The 27,969-nt window shown below is 40.0% G+C and overlaps 1 protein-coding gene across 1 annotated transcript; it reads left to right on the top strand.

The window, feature by feature from the left end:
- The first annotated feature begins 197 nt into the window (after nucleotides 1-197).
- On the top strand, nucleotides 198-27,969 carry LOC127535503 (collagen alpha-1(III) chain-like). Its single transcript, XM_051953678.1, has 44 exons — nucleotides 198-269; nucleotides 2,082-2,135; nucleotides 6,844-6,933; nucleotides 7,128-7,172; nucleotides 7,285-7,329; nucleotides 7,448-7,510; nucleotides 7,633-7,858; nucleotides 9,360-9,376; nucleotides 9,738-9,782; nucleotides 9,919-9,999; nucleotides 11,877-11,930; nucleotides 13,554-13,689; nucleotides 13,899-13,934; nucleotides 14,067-14,249; nucleotides 15,264-15,353; nucleotides 15,582-15,665; nucleotides 15,793-15,863; nucleotides 15,975-16,163; nucleotides 16,327-16,498; nucleotides 16,603-16,692; nucleotides 16,801-16,908; nucleotides 18,848-19,024; nucleotides 19,167-19,277; nucleotides 19,508-19,672; nucleotides 19,986-20,072; nucleotides 20,162-20,299; nucleotides 20,415-20,513; nucleotides 20,592-20,690; nucleotides 22,087-22,226; nucleotides 22,352-22,478; nucleotides 22,587-22,667; nucleotides 22,764-22,862; nucleotides 23,020-23,067; nucleotides 23,414-23,596; nucleotides 23,937-24,067; nucleotides 24,408-24,480; nucleotides 24,661-24,735; nucleotides 24,870-24,995; nucleotides 25,122-25,217; nucleotides 25,549-25,758; nucleotides 25,849-26,026; nucleotides 26,174-26,288; nucleotides 26,385-26,557; nucleotides 26,782-27,969. Exons 1-44 carry the CDS (start codon nucleotides 198-200, stop codon nucleotides 26,897-26,899), a joined length of 4,800 nt encoding a protein of 1,599 aa, XP_051809638.1. The 3' UTR covers nucleotides 26,900-27,969.

Genomic DNA, 27,969 nt, shown 5'->3' with positions numbered 1-27,969 from the left:
CTCGGGGCTGTCCTGTCTATCAGTGGACTGGAACCCAAATGGAAAAGCTTGGATTTTAACTAGATCCAGCATCACCCGAAGCACAGCTGTGGTGAGTGTGATGAGAAAGCTGGTTGCTGAGGAAGGCACTGAAAAAGACTTTCATCACCCCACTGGTTTACTCCTGAGCTCTTGATGTAAATGCAGCAGGAAACAACATGGGAAGGCCAGTGTTTGTAGCTCCTCTGATCCTGTTTGCTGTGATGCTGATGGCGACCGAGGGAAAAAATGTAAGACGTTTCTTGTTTTCTTATAGAAAGTTCTGATTTATCCTCAGCAAACACTGACAATGCAGACACTAACGGCTATCTTTACTTCACGTCTGCTTTTACTTCATGCTGCACACACATGGGACACGGTCACAAACCAACTTCTATTTTGTCATTTCATTCATATGAGACTGCTGTGCTGTTGTGATACAATGATTGATTGGTGCGCTTTGTTCAACAGAAAACTACAACACAACCTGATTCTGTATCTACTAAATCAAATACTCCACTTGTTTATCATAGCAGCATTAACTTGGACATTGTCTATGAATATTTTTGCTGTATCCAATGTATCAACATTTTCATTTCTTTAGATAACTGTTAATGCTGTTTAGTGCAACTTCGACTTTCTCTTGCTGTAACTCCGCAACATCCCATATGTAAAGTCACTAAATCCTTGTTTATTCTGCAACTTGTATATTTCCTTTCGTGTATATTGTTGGCACCGTTCATTCTTTGCTGCTTTAACTTCATTATACAATGCTGTGGTCTGTTTGGAACTATCAGGGCTCTGCTTATGCGAAACATCTTACATCCTGAAGAGACATGTGGTGTCTGTTTGCACATTCAGTTCTGTGTGTACACACAACTTCTTCAGTCAGCTATGTTGGTGGGCCTTTATACAGTACATCAGGATTGGAAAGAAGGAAAGTTCAGGGAGGTTTGAGAAATTATTTTTAAAAGGGACAAAAAAGGCATGCAGCAGGAACATGGGAGTCACAATCTCCAATCTATGGATACTCTACAATTTGTTGTCCTCAAAGTACGATCTGAGCTGGGCAAGAAAGCATTTAGGTTTTCTGCACCTAATACTTGGAATAAACTAGAATCAGTAATCAAAACTAAAGGTCGCAAATGATGAGGAAATCTACATTTTTATGGTACAGCCATGTTATAGCACCAACATGCTTCCCCTTGCGTCGTACAGAACAGTAATTATGTTCATGACAATTTATTTTATGCTTGATTATCATCTCATGTGCAGAGGGAAATTGGATTCATCACAGTTAAAAGGCCACTGTATTTAATGAGCCAATAAGAACCAGTGTTGCAGCTTTAGCTGTGCACTCCACGATGCAAAGGTGAATTGGAAATGCCATGCATCTCAAATAACTTCATTATATTAGTAGTTAATAGCCCATAGCTGATCTGTTATGTTGACGACCCACTGTGCAGCTTACTCTTTTTTTATTACTGTTGCTCTGCTTTCTTTAGACTGCTAGCTTCAATGATCCTTTTCCTCTGCTGATAAGCAGCAAAGTTTACGGCTTTCAAATTAAACGCCACTGTGCTGAGTGGAGACACAAGAGGTCCTTTACACCGTAGAGTTATAGATGTTATTTAGGCAAATTGTTCCTATAAATCCTCCACAAATCCTTCGCAAGTAAACTTTCACTCCTGAGCGAATTACAAAGTATTGATGAGCAAAATGTTTGTGAAAGTGCCGACTGATCGCGCCACAGCTGCGATCACTCAAATTGCAACTATGCCGTCAGTTACTGTAGCCAGGAAGGTCAAAGACATCTGATTAAACAAGAAAGAAAATAGAAGTGCTTTCACACTAGCGAGGTTATCCAGACCAAAGTTCAATAACACGTTATAATAGGCATTATGCATCTGCAATGAGGTTAATGGTTGTTAACAAATAAAACATGTTTACAGTGATTTATAAGGAGAACCATGATTTGTTTCCAAAGAGCCATGACAGAAAAATGTGTGAAAACTGAACAACTGCTGACTGTTCTGTTTTGTTTTGCTTTGTTGTTTTTTTAGTGTGCATGCAATGGGAAATCAAGATGTCTCTGCGAAGGAGAAAAAGGCAGCAGGGTAAGTATTTCTTCATTGTGTAAAACACTCTGCTCTATCAGTGATGAGGATTTTCTGAGTAAACTCTTCCTTCTGCAGTTTTAAAGCAATTTCTCACATCATAATTATATAAAGTAGTAGCTACTTTGATCTTTTCAGGGCAAAATTTTCAGTATGAGTTTTTTTTATTTGTTTGTTTTGCTGTAGCTTATGGGCAGAGGGAGAGAAGACATGAAATCTTTGAAATTTTGTCACTCAGTAATAATCTGCAGAAGGTCATGTGATGGTACATATCTAATTATTTAACCAGTATTTCATGATAGCATAAACCAGTCAACAAAGTATGCAAAATGTAATCATGAAGGGCACTTTAGATTTATTCATTTAAAATTAGCGCTGTCAAACAATACATTTTCTTCATCAGAAGATTAGTTTTGATTAATCACATTTCAATATGATTAATTTTTAATCTATATTAATGGTGTTTCATGCTGCATGCGCAAACAGACTCAAGAAAGAAGAGAATATATATACACCTTTAAAGGTTCGTGTGTTTGAATCCATGGCTAACACATGCATTGCGTTAATGTGGTACTTTGAGCTGGAAGTTTAGAAAACTGTATTTCGGTCAACTGTTCTGTCTTGGGGTTTTTTTGTATTCAGATTTCCCCCTGAGAGGACCAAAGCGCTGTTTAGCAGGGCCCGACCGATGTGGATTTTTGAGGCAAATGCCGATTCCAATATATGGCAGAATTTTTTTTCAACAACTCATTAATTGGCCGATAAGTTAAAAAAAATACATAATGAATAAAATAACTTCATTTTTGGTCCCTTAACACTCAAGGCAGAACATTTTACTGTTTTACAATACTTTGTCCTTTAGTATTTGTCCGTTAAGCTTCAGTGTCCCGCCCGCGGGACGCTTTGAGATCTGCGTAAGCATTTCCTTAAATGTCTGAAGCTGCAAACGCGATTATACAAACACTACGCTGATGGAAAGCTTAGATTCTCATGAATCCGCCAGTATAAACCACTTTCAGATGTGATTACCACAGCGGGTGATATAAACGCATTTGTCCGAAAAACAACAAATATCCATCCTTCCGTTCTCTATACACGGCTTCAAAGTACACAGCGCGACTCACATTTCCGGGTTCATTATTACGCACAGACGAAAATATTCCACAAAAAACGGCCATAATCCAACCTTAGACATCCAGACGAAACAAGCCAGTAACATATTTTGTCCAAAACATGTCTTGAAGTCGGTATAGAATCCACAAATAGGTCGTTTTCGAGGAAATGCACCTCGCGATGCGCGTCCAAAAGTCCCTGTATTTTTCGTCATATTTTTATTGACAAATGAAATATTAGCGATTTTTTGTACTGAAAATGGCTGGAATTGACTGCAGCTTATAGGGTTAACTTTACAACAGAGAAGAACATGCAACAAAGCATAACAACTCTGAAAAATTACATTACCTTAAAAAAGTCAATCTATAAATAAGTCAGGAAATACAACTGGTCTTGTACCTCTTGTTGCTGCAAATTAGAGGTAGGTTTTATATATATGCTGTATATAAGCAACATAATGAGTGAAGTCCCTGGCAAAACAATATTTATGCAGCCATCTGATGTTCTTTAAGGTTAAATTACATTTTCTCTACTCCATTATTTTCTTTGCCATGAAGTCATGACTCAAAGGAACCAAAATAAAAACCAGAGATGCCTTTAAAATTTAAAATGGTCACAATGGCCCGACAATAATGTTCCTCCACAACAACAAACACAGTCAGTTGCTGTTACAGCCTGTGTCACATTGTAATATAGTAAAACTAAGACTGACACAATATCATGATGGCTGCTGAAGACAGACAGTAATGTTAATCATGAAACTGAAACAGGAGACATGTTGAGTCATTGTTAATTTCACAGCGTTACTATAAACTTACCTGTCCGCTCAGCCCACTCCTCTAATGTTGCCTGGCTGTAGCTTACTCTTGTATATTACTGAGAAGACAGCGGCGAGGACTGAGGATTGAGTGGAGTCAGAGCTCCATGTATTAGACAAACGAGGAAAGGACATGATTCTGCGCAACTCCGACATTTAACAGCATTTACTGTTTTCTAAGCAATTAAGAATATAACTTTGTTTACCCGGCAAAACTCTGGCCAACGATGACTATTTTTTAAAAGGGCTATAACTGGATTTATTCGTCTGGACGATAAATCAGTCAGGCCCTACTGTTTACCATCTCCATTTCCAGTTGCTTGGTTCAGCCACTACCGGATCAATTGCCCATCTGCACATGCGCGACGGTAAGTCTACTTGGACAAACCGGACGAAATGCATTACCAGAGACGTTTCAGGGATTTTGAGTCACTTTGTGCTGCAAATGCGCTGACCGCATTAAAGTTTTTGACCAGATTAATCATGACGATGGATTAATCCCTGTTAACATGTTAATTTTGACAGCCCTATTTGAAATGCATGGCAATGACAGAATGAATGAAAATGAAGTTGTTCATTGGTGTCTGCATATCCAGTTATATGAAAGGCTCAATTAATTTGATTTTATGTTGTTGTAACCCACTTCTGAGTATGCACACGTTGCTACCTAGGTTTGTAGGAGCTGGGAGTAACGGTAATAACCACTGGACATAAGTATATGCCGTTATTGTGAACTTTTAGTTTTGGAAACTAACTGAACACTGCACAACATCAGTACAGTACAATACCTATGGACCCAATAAAATGAGGGGGAAAAAAACAGAAAATGTCCATTTGAGGTATTCCGGTGGAACTAGTTTGTTGTGGATCCAATCAGAGTTAAAGTCAGTAAGTCAAGGGAGTAGTCAAAGTCAAGGAAAAGTATCCAAGTGGCTCGTGTTGGTGTCGGTCAGTGGGACTGACACAATCCTACCACAGAATCCGCTGAATGGTGTGGTGGTTCAAAGTTCGACTGGGAGGCTCGCCATCAACTGGATCGCTGATCAGCCTCGTTGGACGCAAGTGCCGGAGCTTCACAATTTCCAGGCATCAAATAAGACCTGACCTGTATTTACAAAGCAGGTCCATAGTCCAGGTTCTAATGCAATATCATCCAATGACATTTATTCAAAGTTTTGTACTGTACAACAACAAAATGTATCTTTTCTGTTAGGAAACGAAATACTACAGTTTACAAATCGATAAATATAGTTATTTCCAAAATGAATGTTCTATAGTGGCAGACTATGCCATTTAAACCAAATGTAATTACACTAAAGTGCAATGGTATGATCACATTTTACCAATGAATTCATTTTTTTTTTTTTACAAATGACACATTACCCTTTAATTTAAAGTGTAAATTGCATTCTTCCATGCATATTGTCTCTCTTTTAACCATTTTTAGCATAGCATTTGAGATTTTTAATGAAATAAATGAATTATATTGTTTTTAATTAACAAATTTAACATAAATTACAGCTTTGCTGCTTTTATCCATCTCAACTGACTTAAAATGACATTTTACCTTTCTGCTGAGCATAGTTTTAACCTTCAGTCACATATAGAGCAAAAGTAACTAGGCACTTCACAGTGTAAAAGTCTCACAATGTGCTTATTTTAGTGATACAGGATAGAATACTGTGAATTTTCAAGTCAAACTTGAAATGTACTGTAGCATTGTAGCTAGTATGGTCACCGCGTGGTATTTTCACATATTAGGAAACAAGCAGAAGCTAGCTTACCAAAAGGCGGATTTCATTTGGAGAAGGCAGGACAATTAAAAGTGTGTCATCGACGGTTCTTCAACCTCTAAAATGGAATTTTAGTCAGTTTATCAACTAAGTAATTTATGGGTTTTTCGTGCAAAACGAACAGTTTTCATACCTATTTCTCACTTTCACTGCAGCAGCATTAGTTACGTTCAGCCACCTCAAAGGCCTGTGAGCCTGAGGTCAGGGAGCTAAAACCCAAACGTTTTTCAGATACGAATCTCACTCACAGCAGAAGTGTAGCAAAAGTCACGTGAAAATAAAACAACCAATTGTGAAACCGAACGACTCGTAACTGGTGAGTTGTCTGTATTTTCTGCTGATGTGTAGTGGAATACGTAAATTTTTCTCCTACGAATGCCTTTGTACGCATTGACAACTCCTTTTACTCATGGACAAGTCTTTGTACGCATGGACAAATCTTATTACATGTACAAATTTTTAAATTTTCAGACGACTTTTGAAGATTCCGGTTCGCATTGAAAAATCTCAGTTCACATAGACAAATTCTTTTACACACTGACAAATCTCACTTCGGACACATGGATTGAAATACAGACAGACAACTCTCGATTCGCATTGACAAATAGTTTTGCTACAATAATACCCCCATATTTAACCCTTCTTTAGGGTTGCATTATATTTGTGCACATTGTTTATGTTATGAAATTAACATTTTTAATTTGTCAAACATAATTTTCGCAAAAATGTCACCCAATGAAAACAATACAAAAATAGAATATAGAATTCTATTAGTTTTTTATAAGTCCTCTAATGTTGGGGAAAATATATGAATGTTTTTTAACATGGCTAAAGCTTGAATTATAATAGTAATACTTAACATATCTGGATCATTTTTACTTATGCATTACTGACAATATTTACAGCATTATGGTAAAAAAATGAATTTGCATCTCTGCTGTATGTTTGCCTGCCCACACTCAAACACATGAATTCCCACTTGCAGGGAGACAAAGGTTTTCCAGGAGAGCCAGGTCCTCCAGGGGTTGGAGGCCGTCCAGGATCAGGCGGCCACCGTGGGCAGATGGGACCAAAGGTAGAGTGTCATCCCAGCTCGCACCTCTTCCTCATTCTGTATCTTCAATCCAAATCCAATTCCCATCATGTCAAATTGTGACTATGATAAACTGCACTTTCTTGTGTAGCTCGACACTTTTATTTGTGCGTATACTCGTCTCCATACGTCTCAGTAGATCACTAAGATTAATTACAGGTTGCTCTCGTTGACAGGGCAGCACTGGGCCTGATGGACCTCCGGGATCAAAAGGAGATCCGGTAACATAACTGCTATCCAAGCTTGTGTCTGTTGGCTTCCTGTTCTGTTTTCAGTCCGTAACACTTGTGTTCTTTTATTAAAAACATGCTGCTTTTGCTTCTATCATGACAGGGACTTGAAGGCAAAGAAGGATTTGCTGGGTCTCATGGCTTACCAGTGAGTTTTACAGCGTGCATATGTGCTACCCTGTTCATTCTGTGATTTATGTATCGTGTGCTCTTGAAGATGTCCATGTGTCAGTTTTTTTTTAATTTGTTCTTGTATTCTCTTACAGGGTGTCCCAGGCTTACAAGGGCCTCCAGGGCCTCCAGGAGCCCCAGGCTGCAATGGAACAGATGTAAGAAAGTATTACATACTAACAGTGGTATCTGTAATCATTTGAACACGTATTTTGAAATGTATTTACTGTATATTTAAAAAGGTTGGCAATAATGTCTTGAACACATTAACAACTTACAGGGAGATCCTGGACTTCCTGGTCTTCCGGGGCATTCTGGTCTCGATGGGAATCTAGTAAGAATCAAAATTAATTTATTATTATTGTATGCTCAAATGCAGTATTGCGGCATGAGAACATCTTTCATTAATCCCAGTCTTTTATTTTATGGTGCCATCCTTAAAATTAATCATTTTCTTTTTCAATTTTTATGTTACAGGGTCCACCAGGTCTGCCTGGACCTAAGGTAAAAAAAATAATTTTAAGAAAACTACAAAAAAGAGAAATGTGTTCATTCTTAAAGTTAATTATCAGGAGGGAATCTCTTGAGAACAGTTAATGTTTATTTGTTAAGTTTTACTGGAGTACACATGAACTGTTCTTCTCAAAGCATTTACTGTATGTATTTCTGCTTCATGTGCAATTTTGTTTTGTTTTATTTATGAAAGTTGTAACTGCAGATTGCTCAGCAGTGTCTGTCTTCTAAGAAGCTTAGCAGCAATATCCTTACTCACCATGGAAAAAGAGCATGATGCTGCACAAGCAGTTGCCCTCTTCTGTTTCCCCAAACTCCCCAAACTCATTTTGTGCCTCGTCTATGTGAGACCAATAACTTGTTTAAAGATTTTTCTTTGTTTTTCTTCACATTGATCAAGTCTGTCCTTCCGTTTTTATCTGCGATGAGAAATGTGTTAATTCTCAAAGCTAATTATCGGAACAAGGACTACTGAGAGCACTTAGAGTTTATCTGAAGGCACAAGAATGCTAGCATTAAGGTGTACTATAGTGTACTGGCATGAACTGACCTTCTGAAGGCATCAGAGAGTAAGATTTATCGTAGTTGTAATCAAGATGGCAATCGCAGGCTTTGCTCTAATGTGTGGATCAATAGTCTCTGTAGATGCAGTCACCTCTGTGTATCTGTGGACTTACAATTTGCATTCACCAGTTCTACTCATGTGATGGTAGCAAAAACATGTCTTTGTTATGCACATGAAAAGGATGCACTCTTCCAACTTCCCAGCTTTGATAGTATGATTCTTCTGGATAGGAAGTCCTGTTTTCAACACATATAAGCTTGAGAGAGTCCACTTGGAACCACTTGAAACTCTAAATCTGTCTCGTCATGTCTGTATCATGACAGTGAGTGATTGAACCGTCTTTTCTTTCAGCTTAGGGAATCCTATTTGAAGTGGTTGCCGTTTCTAACCATTGTTGCATGTAGAGAACTCACGAAACTGGTTATTTTACTTCTGAGTGATGCATTAAGTGATGGAGTCTACAGAAAGCAGCACTGAACTAGATTTACAATCTGCAGCTGTGACATTTCATTACATCTTTCATGCTTCTACTTGACAGGGCGAATCTTTCATATTAACCTATTCACAACGTGGGCCTCCTGGGCCGCCTGGAAGAGATGGAAGCCCGGTAACTTTTACAGTGTTTTCCATTTTAGTTGAAGACATCTTTTATGAAGTGGTGATGCAAAAACTAGCATTAGATTTGAATTTATTTCTACAGTTACATGTGCTTACACTATGTGCAAATTCCATTTAAATTTCAGGGAGATCCAGGTTTCCCTGGAGGGCAAGGGCCACAAGGGGACCCTGGATTAAGGGGGTCTGTTGTGAGTGATGTTTTCGACTTTTTTTTTTTTTTTTGCTTCTTCTACATACTCTCTGGAAAACTAACGTGTGATTCTTGCTCTAATTGTCTATTCTTTGTGGATAGGGGTATCCTGGTCCCACAGGGGCTCGAGGAGCTAAGGTAACACTGTTGAATGTTTATTTGATATATGTGTTCATGTTTGACAGCTTATATTGTGATAACGCCTGTTATAGAGTAAAAGAAAACATCTGCAGGACTTTTGTTTTGTTCTCTGGTTTCCAGTTTTCACATCCCCTGGGAAAGTCAGAACATTTCTAGACTGTTTGCTAAACAGTTGGTTACTGCAACTGAAATCTCCCAGTTATTTGTGAAAGTGATCACAGACGATAAATGATGATGACAAGATTAAAATTGGGAAAGGGAATGCATTTTATAACTATTGGTAGGAATTGGAAAAGGAGTATTTGAAATCTGATAACCTATACGACTTAAGTTACAAATAAATGCATCCATCCTGCAGGGTCAAGAAGGCGCAAGTGGTATCCCAGGATCTCAAGGACCAAAGGTACTGTTTTTTTAAAGCACTAGTATAGTGGTTGCATTTAGGAGAGGATGTTGAATACATAGCATGACACTGTGCTGTATTTTTCCTGGCCATTTATGTTCTAGCATCTGTATTATGCCTTATGTTTTCATTGAAGGGCACAGAGGGACCCCGAGGCCCACCAGGGCCACCTGGTCGGGTTAGAGAGTATCTGATAGGGAGCCTCGGTGTGTTGAAGGTACAGAAATGATATATTTTACAATGTGATGTTTCCTGCATTAAAATGGCAAAGCAACATTACAGCCGAAACCTCATTTGAGACATACCTGCTTCAGTGGATGCAACACATTACTCACCGTGCTTGTAGTTTCACACATCAAAATTAAACATAAACCCGGTGGAATCACACCTCAGTAGCTGGACAGTGTCCAAGTTTTGCAGTAGCTGACTGAACAGCAGGCTTTTCACACAGCCCCCGTGTAGTTGAGGTCAAAAACACTGGCAAATCAGCAAAGCAAAAACGGAAGAAGATAAAGCTGGAACACATTTACTCAGAGAGAGGCTGTTGAGTGGATCTAAAACAAAAAAAACCCATAAAGTTTTCACATGGATAAACTCAAAACAACATCAATATGCTCAACCACTTTAATTAAAAACTCATTACATTATGGTTTATTATTTCTCGTAATGGACTAAAACTGTGGGTGGCAGTTGGAGCTAAAGACAAAAGGTCATAGGGTCACTAAATCTAAAACACAAAGCAAATTTAATAGGAAAGTACTTGTTCATGGAAGTGTAACAAGTAGTTATGTAAGCAAGAAAGTAAAGTCTATTATACACTGCCTGGCCAAACAAAAAGTCGCCACCTGCATTTAACTAAGCACATTGCTACTGAGCCATGCTGGGGGTCAGCATGGCTCAGTGGGTAGAGTAGCCGTCCTGCAACCGAAAGGTTGCCGGTTAGATCCTCGGCCCGTCGTGCTCATGTCGAGGTTTCCCTGAGCAAAACACCGCACCCCTAATTGCTCCTGATGGGTCGTGGTTAGAGCCTTACATGGCAGCTTCCGCCATCAGTGTGTGAATGGGTGAATGTGACGTATCATGTAAAGTGCTTTGGGTACCTTGCAGGTATAGTAAAGCACTATATAAATACAGACCATTTGATAATTACTGCAGTGATGAACATGGTTCAGCAGGCAACAACTTAATTAAACCTGCAGTGATGCAGTGAGGAGCCTCTCATTTATTAAACAACCATGTTGTTAATAAATCCTGTGGTCAAAGAAATCTGTCCCAGAATGGTCAAATTATTAGCTTGCATCAAGCAAAGACAGCAACTAAGGCTAGTGGCTAGCCTTAGTTGTTTTATGGCTAGTGGCTAGCCTGTGAGGTTAGGGTTATGATCTGGGGTTGGTCAGGTTCTGCAACGTTATGTTCACAAGGAATGACTACCTGAATATACTGAATGACCAGGTCTTTCCATCAATGGAATTTTTCTTCCCTGATGGCATGGGCTCTCACCAAGATGACGATGCCAAGATTCATGGGGCTCACATTGTGAATGAGTGGTTAAGGGAGCATGAGACATCATTTTCACACATGGACTGGCCTCCACAGAGTCCAGACCTCAGCCCCATTGAAAATCTTTGGATGTTCTGGAGAAAACTTTGCACAGCTGTCCGTCTCTTGGTGACAAAATGAATGTATCTTTGGACAGAAATAAATGCTGTGACGTTGCAAAAGCTTATCAAAACGATGCCACAGCCAGTGAGTGCCATATTCAAAGCTAAAGTCAGTCCAACAAAATATTACAGTGTGCGACTTTTTTCTTTTGGCTGGGTGATGTATATTGCACCTTTCTAGATCTGATGTGCTTCACTTTTAAAGATGCATCAAAGAAAAAAGGCAAAGAAAGACACTGCATAAGCATAATAAATAAAGATACAGTTTTGGTTTTTTTGTTTTTTTTAAATAATGCTACTCCAAAGCAAGTCTAATAAACTAGGCCTTGCTTTGCTCTTTGAAGCTATCTGCAGTTTCTGTAGCCCAGTAGACTGAAAGACAAGAATTGTCTCCGCAATTCTAACTGTAACCTGAGGTTTATTTCTGATTCAGGGTGAAAAGGGGGAAAACGGTGATTTTGGAGATAAAGGCTGCAAGGGTGAACCAGTAAGTTCCTCTTTATAATTCTTGTCAGAGGCATTCTGTGGTCTGGCCATTGCACATTTAGACATTTTAAAACAAATGCATTTTTCTGATTCCTGTCCTCATTTCAATCTGTCACCAGGGAGATGCTGGCTTTAGCATTTCTGCAAAAGGGGCAAAGGGAGACAGAGGACTGCAGGGTCCAGAAGTAAGAAACAAGATCTTGTTTCCTCCTTTCATGCCAGCCTTTGAACTTCTGCATCTAATTGTGCATGCAATACATATTACATGTGTTTTTTCTAGACGGTTGCACCACCATCTTTCTCTCTTTATAGCATTACACTTTGCATTGAGGGCCTACAAGTAATATTTTAGGAATAGCTTAAGAAAGAGGATGATCAGCAGAGGGCAGTGATGCAACATTACACGGCATGTGCCATTTGCCATCATGCCTCAGAATTCTTCTGCTAGAACAGCAACAGCTAGACAGCATCAGTCCAAATTAAACTGCATGAGATTGTTACTACCACCCTGATGCTCTCCTTCCGAGGTACACCAAAACAGGAAGATCATCAGCAGCTGAGGCAAGAAAAAGAGTGAAGCTTAAGAATTATTTGACCGTTTTAGCATAATGACACATTCAGGTGTGAAGCAGTGGTCATAGTCAGTCTAACCTCCTTTTCTCTCCACAGGTCTAATGTTTCTCATAATACAAAACATCCAACATGACTGAGAATTTGAAATGTTAGCCTGACCTGAAATTACCATGCTTAATCCAGAAAATCCAAAGCAGTATTGCAAAATGTCCTGTGGTATTAAACAAACCTTGGAGGGGACTCTACCCTTTTAGATGCAGCCAGAATTTTCTTTGAAGGCCAGTTTTACTGCTTTTAATTTAACAAAAGGACAACAAGAACATTTCAACTGCAGTCTCAAAACTGTAACACATGAACCGGAGCTGAGGCTTTGCTCTGAACTACAGATATTATTAAAATCTCATTTAATTTTTCTTACAGGGAAAGCTAGGGAAGGATGGTGACTCTGGACAACATGGAGTTAGGGTACTGTACTACTACACTATGAGTGTTTATGTGTGTGAAAAATCATTACATCATGTGTGCATGGTGCATGTGTGTGTACAGTTATTTATTGTGTGGCTTTTGAGTACAACATTGTTGTGTTTAGGGAAGGCCTGGACCCAAAGGTGATTCAGGGTATCCAGGAGCACCAGGACCACTGGTTAGTCATTTTATCTATCTATCTATCTATCTATCTATCTATCTATCTATCTATCTATCTATCTATCTATCTATCTATCACTGAGATTGTTTTAAATGGTGACTTTAAAAGTCATGATGTGAAGACCTGTGATAGTTAGTTTCCATAAATATATTGGTTACATTCACTTTACATTACACAGTTAGTCTTTTAATGGTTTGTGCAATGCTCTGTTTTATACTCTAATATTTAGGGTGAAAAGGGAAACAGAGGTCCACCTGGTCCACCTGGAAGTGTGAGTTTATCATTTAGTGTATTTTACTGCAGTATTTTCAATGTGATTTATACAAGCCAACATTATAGATCCAGCAAGTCAAACTGTCAAGTTAATCTTTGTGATCTATTTTTGAAACATGAACTGATGACAAAAATTTTCACATGAATTTTGTTCCGACACGCCCCTTACGGTCTTCTTTACAGATATATGGCCCTGTGACACAGCCTCTCAAAGGATACCAGGGTGATCCTGGTCTTCCAGGCCAGCCTGGGTTCCCTGGGCGTCAAGGTAGATGAACGTGATGTTCAATAATAAACAGGATTAGAGAGATGAAAGACAAACAGATTAGTCCTGCAAAGTCTGATACCGATATCTGTCACTGATTTGTTACCAGTGCTATTGCAGTAGTGGCGGTTGTGACTCTATAAAGTAATGTTTTCTTTACTGGAGTGGGCTTGCACAGACATATAAAACACAAATGACTCTTCTTTTCTCAGGTGTTGTGGGATTCCCTGGACCTGATGGACCTTCAGGTGTGGAGAAAGCAGCCATTTCTATCCTATTAATGTATCACTCAGACTGTTCTCAATATTTGTACAGTATAAAGAGTATAAAGGTACAGTATAGACAGATATACTTGAAATGTCTCACTCTACCTCACACAGGCTCTGGATCTGGGACTGCTGTGCCAGGCCCTAGAGGTCGCACTGGCTTGCCAGGCCCCAAAGGGGACCCTGGAGAGCCTGGAGATATTTATCCAGGACGACCAGGTCTAGAAGGGGATCCTGGTGACCAAGGGCCTCCTGGTGATCCAGGCCCACCTGGACCTCCTGAAGACAGAAGTATGTGAATGTGTTATCCTTCCAAATAGTCATGTCATCTTAACACAATAACTTTCAGAGCTAATACTACACCACTATGTGATTTAATTTCTTCTTCCAGTGCACCGTTAAATATCTAGGTTAACTCAACAAATTTCTTGTATGGTTTGTTCTGCTAAATGTTTTCAGTTATGTAAATGTTTCATTTTAAATAATTTGCCTTTGCTATAGAAGTCAAGAGAAGTTAAAGAACAATATACTGCACAGGATTATTAGACTGTATTTTATATTGTTTTCGGGCATTTTATTCCTCTATTTCATAGCGATGTTGGAGAGAAACGGAAAGTGTGGGGAATGACATGCGGTAAATGGTTCCCTGCTGGGGATCAAACCAATAAACTGCTGCTCAGGGCATTTTTGTCCACCCAAATCACTATAACCATACCCTGTGATCTTTTTTGCATCTTACATTTGTTGGCAAAAGCATTTACTGTAAGGCTGCATACATGTTGTAAATATAATTAAATATAATTATACTGCTGTCTGCTTTCTTCTGTTTTCTTATGTGCCCAAACTTACCTGTCACAAGCAAAAAAATGTGGCATCTTTGATTTGCATGGAAACCTTGTCTCAGATCCTTTTATTGTCTACGTCCATGTAGACAGGCAGAGGCTTTGAGTGATCAAAACTGTAATGGCTGAGGGATTAATTTTAGTAAGAGCTTTAAACACTGAAACATGCATGTGTTTAGTCAATCAAGATAAACCACTGCAGCCTCATGGTACTTCTCCCGTAAAAAAAAAAAAAAGAATAAATAAATTACAAAAACAGTAGGAGCACTCTTCCTTATTTATCTAGTGAGCTGTGGAGTCGTACGATGCTTTGTCAAGTCTGAGATCGGAAAACTATCCTTTTATTGCAGGTACTGAGGGTGATGTTATGCAGATCCTTTTGTGTTAAACAAACGAGCCAACATAGGATGCACTAGCACCAATGTTGGATTCAAATTAAAATGCTGCTGTATTGTTGTGTTGTTTGTAGCTAACAGGATTACCAAGGGTCTCCCAGGCATGAAGGGAATGAGGGGTCTGCCTGGACCTATTGGATATGATGGAACATATGGAATGAAAGGTGGGAAACTAAATGCTATTTATAACATATTAATAGTGACCTGATGATCATAGTGTGTGTGTGTGTGTGTGTGTGTGTGTGTGTGTGTGTGTGTGTGTGTGTGTGTGTGTGTGTGTGTGTGTGTGTGTGTGTGTGTGTATGGAAATATATACACACATACTGTATGCATTTATATAATACAGTGGGACCCACAATATATATATGTCCCCATGCTGTTCCATTGTACAGGAGAGAAGGGGGAGCCTTGCTATGAATGTGAAGGATCAGGACCTCCAGGACCCCCGGGTCCCCGTGGTGTGCCTGGCAGTCCTGGTAAAACCATCCACTGCATGCAGACATACACATTCTCTGCCTGAATGACACATTCAAACTTTCACTGGTAAAACTGCAAATCCTCAAGCATTTAAAGCAAGAGTATGGACATGTTTCTGTCACTCAGGCTATAATGGAGGACCAGGTAGCAAAGGCGATCCAGGGTTCCCAGGACCTCGAGGTTCACCTGGAAGCCATGTAAAAAAAGCCTGACTTAATCAATAGAACAGTTCTAGCTGTTTTTGTTTGTCTTGTTTGGTTTTTTAAAAAAAAAATTTAACACGTATAAACAAAACTTCTGCTCCAAAGGGTCCCACTGGTGAACCAGGATTTCCTGGCCCTCCAGGACCAAAAGGGGACTCATATTCCTACAACACTCCGGGGATAAAGGGTGAAAAAGGAGAGCCAGGACAGCCGGGCCGGCGGGGTCCAGATGGCATCCCTGGGTCTCCCGGATTACCAGGTCACAAAGGCAGTCAAGGGCTTCCAGGAGATTCAGTGAGACTTTTTTTGATTGATTTGAACCTAAAATGCAGTTGTTGTTTTTTTTTGTCATTTGATGTTAAATTTGATGAGTTCCTAAATTCTCATTTATGTTTAGGATCCATCCATGTAAGTAATTTCAGTGAAAGCTGGATCAAGTTCTCTGTCTACTGTCTAGTATCCCTACCTTGGTGCTGCTGGAGATCATGGTTTCCCAGGCCAGCCAGGACTTCCAGGCAGCCCAGGACCAGTTGGCTACCCTGGGCCAGGAGGTTATGGGCCTGAAGGATTTACAGGAAGTAAGGGAGATTCTGGGGTACCTGGCCTGCCAGGACAGCCAGGATTTCCAGGTAAAGAAACACACTGATCAAAAAACACTTCAGCAGATGCATAAATATATAAGATCAATGGGCAACATTGTATGTCATTTCCTTTCTTTCCCTTTCATTTACAGGCCAAAAGGGGGAGCCTGGCCACATCCACCTCAAAGGACTTCCTGGACCACCTGGAATTAAAGGACGACCTGGTTCACCAGCAGGCCCAGGTAAGCATGGAGGGATTGTTTACCAGATAGATGGAAAGAGGCCTGTCTTTTTAATGCAATATAGTAGAAGATGGAAAAAAATGCTTATATTTATCAATAAACATCTAGGTTATCAAGGGGCGCCAGGTTCTCCAGGATCACCAGGTGTTCCAGGACAGAAAGGGGAACCAGGCAGTGTGTCAGTTCCTGGGCAGCTGGGGTTACCAGGAAGGAAAGGTAATTGACTGAGGTTATGCAAACTACGACACGTTTATTTCCTAACAGTTCCAAGATTCCCAGAACTATAGGATAAGTGACTTTCAATGTTTGTCTGATATCTCCATAAGGGAATGGAGCACTGCTAAAGGTATTGTTAAAGTACATTGGCATTCATGTTTGGACTGTTCCACTGTGTGTTTATTGATTAGGTGAAAAGGGGCATCCGGGAGCCATAGGCCTTGCAGTCAATGGCTTTCCAGGTCAGCCAGGTGCTCAAGGTCCTCCTGGTCCTCCAGGACAGAAGGTCAGCAACATCAAAGGGCATATTCAGATGTGTTTGGATTTCCATGTATAGTTGTGTGGAGTAAAATTATTAAATTTGTCAGGGAAGTCTCCTTAATTACCGATGCAGTATTGTCTTATTCTTACTATTTGTAACTGTAGGAGCTTCATCTTAATAGCAAAATCTGTTAGGTAAATCGACTACGCCAATCTTATTTCTCTTCGGAAAAGCACTTTTCTCGATGTTGTTTGCTTTAAATGTGCTATATAATAACACTGACTTGACAAACAAGATTTTCTAGATCCATAGTGAAGTATGCAGTAGTGAACATCAATATGTAGAATATATTGTGTAGAACTTAGACATTTAGTCCTAATTCAATGTAAAAACAGCACACATTGGTCCCCGAAATGGTATTAATACTTTTGTAATTTCTTTTGGGTCAGCATTTTAGGAAATATGCTTTTCTACTTCCATGCAGAGTAACAAAACAGATGAATAAATGCCTTCTTTCCGGTTGAGAAATATGGAGCTACAGTCAGTCACCGGTTATATTAAAGATTGAAAAACAGAGGAAACTGCTACTGTAGCCTTACTTTGTCCAGAGGTAACACAATCTGACTACCAGCACTTCCAAAGCTCTCAAATTCTCTTGAGTCTTGTCATCTTTGTAAGGTTGCCTGGCAACCAGCAGAAATCAGTGAGAGTATTTACATGCCTGTTGGTAGCACTGTTTTGAGTCCTGTCCGGGTTTTGATCATATTTAAGATATTTTAATGGAACATGAGAAACCTGGCCATTCATTTCATTCTGTACAAGGTCATTACACTATCCAGGTTTCTGATCATCTGTATACAGTCATGTCTAATTTCTCATCATCTGCACCTGTATGTTCTTTACCAAAAGATAATATTTAGAATACAGAAGAAAGTGTTCACAGGATTTGTGAAACCAGAAAAACATGTTATCACGTGTAACAGCATATTCCAATAATCTCATTATAAAATCACAGTTTGCTGCTGTTAAACTTTTGTGTGCATCTTAATAAGAACAAGCGCGTCAGAAAGCTGTTGAGATGCTGGTGGACAGATTTTTTTAAACCTTCAGACAGAACCAGGCTGACTGTTGCTGCTATTTTTAGTTTTCTTATCTAGTCTTTGTGGTGATCTAAACTCAGATGCTGTTGCCTGCAGCTTTTTATTTATCCTGCAGAAACAGGAGCAGTATTAATATTTCCATCTATTTTTGGTGATGGAAAGAGAAGCAATTTGGCTTTAGAAGAAAAATAGATAGCGGGGTGGTTAAAATATGATGGCTTTAGTTATTTTGCCTTATGTTAACTAGTGTAGAAAAAAGTCATCACTTAAGATGTATTGTTTTAAGTGATGAATGTCCATTGGTTTAGATTTGATGTCTTAGAGGCACTTTTTGCTATCATAAATTATATAGAAATTAAAATTCACCACTGATGTCAGTTGAATTCATTGTAGAGTCATAAGAATTAATGTGCACAGAAAGCTGCAATTGACCTTCTGATTTCAATGCCTCGGTGTATTTTAAAGTCAGAGATCTTGTGCACTTACCTGGTGTTAAGTATCTCAATATAATTTCGCTCTTCAAACACACTGAAATAAGTGAAAATGTGTCCAACCTTTTGACTGGTAGTGTAAATAATGCTGTGTATGTTTTTTTATGATCAGGGTGAGGGTGGCCTTGGGTATTCTGGCCCTCCAGGCCCCCAAGGGCGTCCAGGTAATGATGGAGATCCTGGGCCAGTTGGTAATCCTGGGTTCCCTGGCCAACCTGGAAATCCAGGACCAGGAGGCAATCCAGGGTTTCTAGGAGAAAAAGGTACTCATGCACCAAATAGAATTCTTTACCCCCTACAGATTGACATGAATATATAACAATATATGGTTACTTATATATTTATATATATATATATATATATATTTGTTCATCTATTTATTGCATTATTTTATTTTTCATGTAGGAAGAAAAGGCCTTGTAGGTCCTCCAGGACTGCCTGGTAGCAAAGATTTATGTGAAACTTTACCTGGACATCGGGGACCACCAGGACCAGATGGTTATCCAGGACCTCCTGGTCAGTGTATACTGGAATCATGTGCTGTACACTACTGTCAGCCCTAGAAGGACAATGAATGTAGAAGGTGAAATTTAAACGAAGGTGAAATGTTGGTGAATATCATCCCTTTAGTTCAATAAAGTTGAACAAAGGCCAAAACATCAATTATTATGTGAAGAATCTTTTCTTTTCTCTCCATATTGTCCTCTGTTCTCCACATTCAATTTGCTCTGTGTATCATCTCCCAGGACTTAATGGTTTGCCAGGTGAGAAGGGAAATATAGGTTTACCTGGGTTTGGTCGTCCTGGAGCACCTGGTCAGCCTGGTGTCCCTGGACCATCAGTGTCGGGTCCAAGTGGGCCTCCTGGACCGACAGGGATTAAAGGACTAACTGGCGTGCCTGGTCAACCAGGTATGACATTATTTCTTGTGAGGGCCTAAACAGTCATGACATGATACCAAATTCTTCATTAGTTAAAAGATGTAAAATCAGTTTTACATTTTAGTATGCACCACTATGACCATTTAAATGACAAAATACTGTCCAATAACACAACGTCAGCATTCCTTTCAAGAAACAATGTCCAGACTATGGAATTATACAACATATTTATCTTTACTAAAGCTTGTTTTTAACCCATGAGAAGATGTGAACAATTGTGTATACCTGCACATGTGTTTAGATGACAACTTAGGACTTAAGTTTTTCTCTTTGGTGTTGTTAGGACTGAGAGGGGACCCCGGACCAGACGGACCATCAGGATATGGACCAGAAGGGCTGCCTGGAAACAGAGGGGCACCAGGTCAAAGAGGTAACACACAGATACAAAGACACACACCTTCAGTACTATTTGTGGTTCACTGCTGTGATAAAGTTCAATCCTCACCTGACCGTTTACAGGTGACACTGGCCGACTTGGAGCCAGAGGTCCTCCAGGTTTTCCAGGCCTGCAAGGACAACCAGGCCCCAAAGGTCTTCAAGGGCGCCCATCACCACCGCAAAACTTTACTGGAAGCCCAGGAGATAATGGTGGACCAGGTATGCTTTTGTATAGCTGGTTCTGTTTTGAAGTATACATTTGATTTTAGTAGGACAAGGACAGGTTTTTGCTCGAGTACTATGAGTAATTTTAACTTTAACTGTATTGTCCAAGGTTACCCTGGTCTAGCTGGTCCCGATGGAGAGCCAGGATACAATGGACCAAAAGGGCAGCGAGGAAAACAAGGACTACCAGGGAATCCTGGACAAAGAGGTTTGAAAATAGTTTCACAACTTAGTACGCTGATGCCACAAACTTAGCTTTCTAATCTATGTGTCTATTTATGTCCAGGTTCTCCAGGTGTTCCAGGTATTGATGGATCAGAGATTTTACCAGGAAATCCAGGACCTCCTGGACCCCATGGAGATCCAGGACCAAGAGGCCCTCCAGGTACACCTTAGTTCAAGGCCAGGCATACTTATTCATTTCACACAAATTTACCTTGAATGTTTTTTGACCATGTTTTCTGGGATGTTTGACCTTCACTTTGCAGAATGATGTATGTTCAGATTTATGTATTTATTTATTTTTCTACACCAGAAAGCTGTTTTCAAATCCCTGTGCTGAAAGAGGGAAAGTTTGCCTGACCTCTACTTTCAGTTTAAGGCCTGTAAGCAGAAACAAATATATTTTACACAAGAATCAGGATTCTTATCTTGTACAATTCCAAATTCAGTAACTAATTTCATAAATAATTTTTTGTGACACATTCCATTTGCTGATGCGTTGAAAAAGGTGGAACTGAACCACATGGGCACAGTGAAGTACACAGACAATGAGCAGCTTGCAAACACTTGAGGTATCTTGTAGTTCAGCTCCACAAAAAGCCAAAAAGCAGACATGTGAGCACATTTTTCATTTAATGACATAATAATTAGCTTTTGAAGTCCAAGCAAAGATTAAGTACGTTGTAATAAAACCACAACACTCACAGAATAGTGGAGCAAAGCACTAAACTCTGGGACTTCTAACAAAAGTAAATGTAAAAGCAGAAGCTAGTGTGTATGTCATTTAAGAGGTAACAAATCACTAATTTCTGCATTTACAAAATAATTCCGCCAGTAATATCAACGAGTAAGTTAAACTTTTAGTGCATAGTGTCTTTGGGGGATTTTTTTTATTTTACAAAGGTTAAGATACATCCAAGGTAATGCAAGTTTAAAAAAAAAAAAAAAAGCCTTCACATCTTTCACTGCTTTTCCTCTCTTAGTCAGATAATGACCTCCATCAAAACCAGTTACCTTCACTGTCAGTCAAGTTCCATTTGCAGCTTAGTGGGCAAAGTGCAGAAGTCAATGAATTGCTACTTTGTAAGCTGGAGTAACAACCAAAATTGTCCCCTTCTTTTTATAAGCACAAGGATAGATTCTAAATCGATTTTTACTCCCAGAGTCACGACATTGCCAAAGATTTTTACCCCTGCGACTTTCATCAGTGTGATTTGGAAACTTGAGAAAAGGTCTTTAAGTAATGGAGAAGACACTTTGTATCAAGTAGGTGAATTTTTGAAATACAACAAAAAAAATCAGTATTCATACATTTTAGATTTTTCAGTAGAGGAGGACACATGAAAGGCATCCAAAAAATTCTACTTAGGTGATAAGATTGTTTTTTGTTCTTATGAAAAATGCAAGTCAGATACAAATTCTCCTGAAAAGCAGCATTGAGTATATTATCCATCTTTAAGCGTACATTGATGGCATCTGTAAAGTATTCTAATAGGTAGAAAGATATTTTTTCAAAAGCATATTCTTACTGTAAAAAACTGTTTGGTATAATCTTCCAGGGTACAAGGGACTTAAAGGAGATCCAGGACTCCCTGGAGGACCAGGACCTAATGGTGCTCCAGGGTTACCTGGTTACAAAGGACCTGTTGGAGAACCAAACTACCAAGGTTATGGCCCACCTGGGCCAAAAGGACGAAAGGTAGTCATGGCTAAAATAAAAAATACTGAAATGTGTATAAATTCCAAAACGTGTGCTTATCAAAAATAGTGATTTTTTTTTTTTTATCTGCCTTACGCTCTCTTTATTCCTCTTCCTGTCCTCAGGGTGAACCAGGAATAGTTAACACTTTTGTGATGAAGGGACACAAAGGAGAACCTGGGATTGGAGGTTCACTAGGTCTACCAGGAAACCGCGGAGCCAAAGGAAACCCAGGATCCATTGGAGCAAATGGTTACTACTACAGCTCATAAAAACTGGACTGTTTGTAATGGATTGCATCTACTTTGTGTTTTGTTTTTTGCTTTCTCTGCCTAACTTCTGGCCACACTGCTGTTTCAGGTTCCCCAGGCTATCAAGGGCCAAAAGGTTCAGATGGCCCTCCAGGGGGCAAAGGACGCCGAGGGCCTATTGGACCAGCAGGCAAAGTCCTTTTGTTTTCTATACTATTAAGAAATCATCAAGAAATTTTTACCTCAATCTTACTTTTTTTTTCTTTTGGTATTGTGTTTTGCTCAGGTAACCCGGGTCCACCTGGTGGCATTGGTTATCCAGGTCCTAAAGGCAACCAGGGCCATGATGGGATCCCTGGGCCACCGGGGCAGAAAGGAGACACTGGTAAGACAAATCCTGCAGAAGAATAATTAGAATGGCTTCTTCTCTGGCTGGACTAAAACACGCCTAAAGAACAGTCATCTCTGTTACAGCTAATGATACTCTCAAAGATATTGCTGCAGCCAAAACTCACTTATCTTCCCCCATATCCTCTCTCCAGTTGTAATTCCAGGGACACCAGGGAGGCGCGGTGCACCAGGTCTACCAGGTGAGTCACAGGAGGGTGACACTTTCCTTTCAAAAAAGTTACCTTTACACTTTGACAGGAATGGGTAATTTTGGAAAATGTTCAGCTCCCAGAGGAGGTTAAAAAAAAATCCTCAAATGTGGGAGTGTTCTAGAAAAGCACTCTTGGTAAACCTCGAAAAGATGATCTAAAATTTGAACTCAACTAGACCCTCTTGATTTGCTCACCTCATACATTGGTTTGTTTGTTTACAATTTCAATTTGAGACACTTTTATGGATAGGCATTGTTTGGACTAAAGTGATTCTCAATCTAAAACGCTGTTTTTCTACTAGTGAATGTTCTTTCTGTGCTGGATCTTTCTGTAGGTCCTTCAGGGGTGCCTGGTCTTCCTGGCCTCCCTTCTACAGGTACCTCTGGACCAACAGGAGACAGGGGACGTCCAGGCCCACCTGGTAATGTGGGTCCAAGAGGGCCACCGGGAGCAGATGGGCCATGTATTTCTGGGTCTAAAGGAGATCGTGGTCGCCCTGGCAACCCTGGAAGCAGAGGTAAAATCTGACATCCATTTTTCTGCAAATCATGAAGTCCACAATCTCAGAACTCAATAGCACATGATGCCCACATGACAGAACACTTTTTTCAGTGTATGTCAAACTAGATTTAATGAGATACTGGCATGCATCTTTCTTCTGCACGCTGAACAAAGGTGTTTTTGGTCCAAGGGATATTTAATAATGTTATGTAATTCAACACCAAATGGACAAGTTAGCTTTACACGTATTTTCCAAGGCCACTCATGCCTGAAACTTTCTATAATTTTGATGTTATAAAAATACAGTCTAATGGTGTTTAACTTCCATCATCAATCTTTGTCTAATTTCATCATAGGCTATCCTGGCCCACGTGGTCCTCCAGGTCCCGCAGTGCCTGGGTTAAAAGGAGACAGAGGGGATCCAGGGTTTTCAGGGAGTCCAGGTTATAATGGACAACCTGGAGATCCAGGCCCTGAAGGGCCGCCTGTAAGTGATCATAGCATTTATTTTTTGAGAAAGGAGAAATTGAGTTTCAGGTCCAGTGTTTTGCATTCGTCTTTGTATTTCACTATTGAGACGCAATTTTCTTTTCAAGTAAAGGTTTTCAAACAAACTGACATGACAAAATAACAGCATACATGCTGGCAGTGTGTACAAAAAATGACAAAAATCTTTTTTCTTTGTTTGTTTTCTACTGGCATCATCTGCACATTGAACTGAAGGTCTAATATTTTGGTCACAAATGTATAGCGCCACATCTTCAAACACTCACAGCAATACTTAAAGTCTAATCTTTGACCTTTCATTGTTCTGTGTGCCTCCCCAGGGTCCAAGAGGCAGACGCGGAGACACTGGGCCAAGAGGTGATTCTGGTCCTCCCGGATATCAAGGGCCCTATGGTAATTTATCATTTCAGCTTCAGTCTACAGATTTTTTTTTGACCCTTTGAATTATTACGACAGACAAAGTATGGTCTGTCACCACAAAAGAGTAATAGTTCACAACTTAAAAGACAAAGACAAATAAGATTCATGAATCTGACTTTTTTCTGTTGACATTTTGAAATGCTTGTATTTTAGGTGACAAAGGAGACCCCGGATACATCCCAGGTCCACCTGGTTTTCCTGGAGCCAAAGGTTTTCCTGGACGACCAGGTTTGGCTAAAGTCTGTTTCACTGATAACCTGTCTAGTACACAGCACACTGCTGATATTTGCTAATTCAAGACATTTCATACAATCAATTATGATCATAGCTCCTCCGTATGTTGCTAATGCTGTATACTACAGGTCTTAAAGGTGAACCAGCAATTGGCAGAGCGATATATGAACCAGGACCTCCTGGCATACCTGGTCCCCCAGGCAATCGAGGGCCCCCAGGGAGCACTGGTCCCTCAGGACCATCAGGGCCCCCAGGTTCAATATTTTATTAGTTAGTTCATGATACATACATTCATAAACTGCATGGATAGTGTGAATAATGTGTCCACTAGACAGTTTTTCTAACCAATATCACACCGGTCGTAAACTTTTCTGTTCCAGGCCCGTCAGGTGTCAAAGGGAGGCAGGGTTCCAGCCCACCTGGCCAGCCTGGATTTACTGGACGCAAAGGAGAGAAAGGAAGAGCAGGACTGCAAGGTGTGTTCATGTGTATAGGTTTGTGTAGGATGCACATGATTGGTGTCATTGCAAAACACCTGAGAGAATGTGCTTTCTCTCAAGTCCAGGTTTAGCTATCTGCAGCAGCACCTGCATTGGTTTAGCATTGTATTATGTGGAGAAGAAACATGGTTTTCCCTCACAGTGAAGCTTTCTTGCCAGAAGATATTAAAAGCACACTCCTCAGGCAAACAGTGCGAGTTAGCAGAGACAAACGCTGCACAATACTCTTCACCTTTTCCCACACACATTCACAAACCACATGATATCATTCAGTACTTCACTATACATTTTGTTCTTCACTCTGCAGGTCCAGAAGGCAGACCTGGAAGCCCAGGAGTCAAGGGTCCAACCGGTTTGCCCGGCAGAGGGGGTCCAGGTTATGTGGACAGTTTCATGATTGTCAGACACAGCCAGAGCATCCGGGTCCCCGTCTGCCCTTATGGCACCAGCCTTATATACAGTGGTTACTCCTTCCTCTTCATCAATGGAAATGAGAGAGCTCATGGTCAGGACCTTGGTAAGGGAAAGACAACCTCCATAATCAGAAATATTATATTTGTTATCTATATTGTATGAGATATTTCTGACATTTCACTCTGTCTTTCAGGCACCACAGGGAGCTGTCTGCCTCGCTTCACCACCATGCCCTTCCTGTTCTGTGATACAGAAAGTACCTGCCGCTTTGCTTCTCGTAATGACTATTCGTACTGGTTGTCCACTGACACACCTATGCCTGCAGACATGGTTTCCATCACTGGGGACAGACTGGCTTCCTACATTAGCAGGTGGGACAAGAGAATGCACACGTGTGTTTTTCCATAACAAACATACATAATGCAAGAATTTTCTGTTAATTGAAAAGTCAAATTCTTGGATTTTATTCAAATCTTACTAAACATTGCTAAGGATGTCTTTATATATGTATGATTTAGGTGTTCAGTGTGTGAAACCACCTCCAGTGTCATCGCCATCCACAGCCAGACAACTGTAATACCACAGTGTCCCAGAAGCTGGGAATCCCTTTGGACTGGGTACTCATTTGTCATGGTAAAGAAACCAATATTTTATTTTGCCTGGCTTCCTGGATCTTATCATCCGCCATTCCCCAAGTCATTTTCTTCCTTTCATCTTCATGCATTCTAGCAAACAGGTGCAGGAGCAGAAGGATCCTCCCAGCCCCTGGTTTCTCCTGGCTCATGTCTAGAAAATTTCCGCCAAGTGCCCTTTATCGAGTGTCACGGCAGGGGAACGTGTAACTACTACCCTGATTCCTATAGCTACTGGCTGGCCTCCCTCGACCCGAACAACATGTTCAGGTAAACCTCTCTGTTTAAGCGGTGGTGGATGTCTCTGCAGCACAGTTTGAATCAAGTCTTAGAGGAAATTCTTCAATATTATTGGCCTCTCTTGTTATCTGATTTGATAACTTACAGCTACACTTTCCATTATTTTAAACTTAGCCAGTACACAGCAGCTGCTTTGGATTTATTTAATTTTAATTGTAACATATCTAATATTGGTGTTTTATTCTCTCCTACAGTAAACCGGTTCCTCAGACAGTGAAGGGACCTTCTCTACAAAGTGTCATCAGCCGATGCCGGGTCTGCAGGAAACCACAGCAACACAACACGGGTGACAGACGAGGGGACACTTTTTAACAATAATTATGTCGATTTCCGGTGTCATTTAAAGTAGAGAAATATGAGAAATGTGAGATAATGCTGTGTAGGTAGTCTGTGTTGTGTGTTTCTGTTTTTTAAACTGCTGTGTTCCTGCCAGAAATCTGTGTTTACGAGTCTTCAACAGTCACCTTTAATGGCAGTTGTTTTAAAAGCTCTGATGATCATGTGCATTACTCAAAGTCGTTATGTGTTACAGCTGTAGAGTGCCGCAGGTGTGCAATTATTTGAGTGTTGCAAAGTGTTTTTCTCCGCAGAGGCGCGCATTCTATTTTAGACGTTTCATCTGCGTTCTTCCCTTTCTCACTTTATTTTGTTAAAACAACCAAGTGACGTGTTGAAAAGAAGGCGTCTGTTACCAAGACAAATCTAAATTGTGACAATGTATACCTTAACTGATAAAAACACAACACCTACACCACCCATTTGCATTTTCCATTTAACACCAAAAGGTGTTGTTGTGTGTTTTCTTTTAATCCAAATGTCCTTATTTGTGCAACCCACAGCCAGTGTAATGATAAATAACTAACCCACCATATCACTGACATGTATTCGGTGCTTCATTCCAAGTGATCCAAGAGGGCCGGTGCCGTCCTGTCAGTGAAGGATGTAAGAAATATATAATTAGGACAAAATAAATGGCAGTTGTGTTCCTGTGACACCTGGATGTTGTAAATGTGATGCTTGCTTTGGGATTCTGATGTGTTCTCAGACACAAATATGCAGGCATTTTCACCCTCACTCTAAAGGCAGTTGTTTTGATTTCAGTATGTGAAATGGTGCATGGAAAAGATTAAATTCCATGACTCATACTGCCTGCAACTTTTTCCAATCCATTTCTAAATCTGCTGTGGGGAAGCAACGCTGCAATCAAAACGGGGCCGTCTCTGTAGCTTTGGGACAAAAAAATCAGATCTTAAGAGGAAATATTTTAAGCTGTTTTTTTTTTTTAAATGATTGTTACTGCTTTACATTATATATCTCTATTTGGGTTTTCAATTAGTGAAAGGTCTGTTAATATAATTAAAAATAAAGAGAAATAATGATTA

This window comes from Acanthochromis polyacanthus, chromosome 9 (assembly GCF_021347895.1).
Source record: "Acanthochromis polyacanthus isolate Apoly-LR-REF ecotype Palm Island chromosome 9, KAUST_Apoly_ChrSc, whole genome shotgun sequence".
Lineage (NCBI taxonomy): Eukaryota > Metazoa > Chordata > Actinopteri > Pomacentridae > Acanthochromis > Acanthochromis polyacanthus.
The sequence above is the reverse complement of the archived record's forward strand: the minus strand, read 5'-3'. Positions and strand labels throughout refer to the sequence as shown.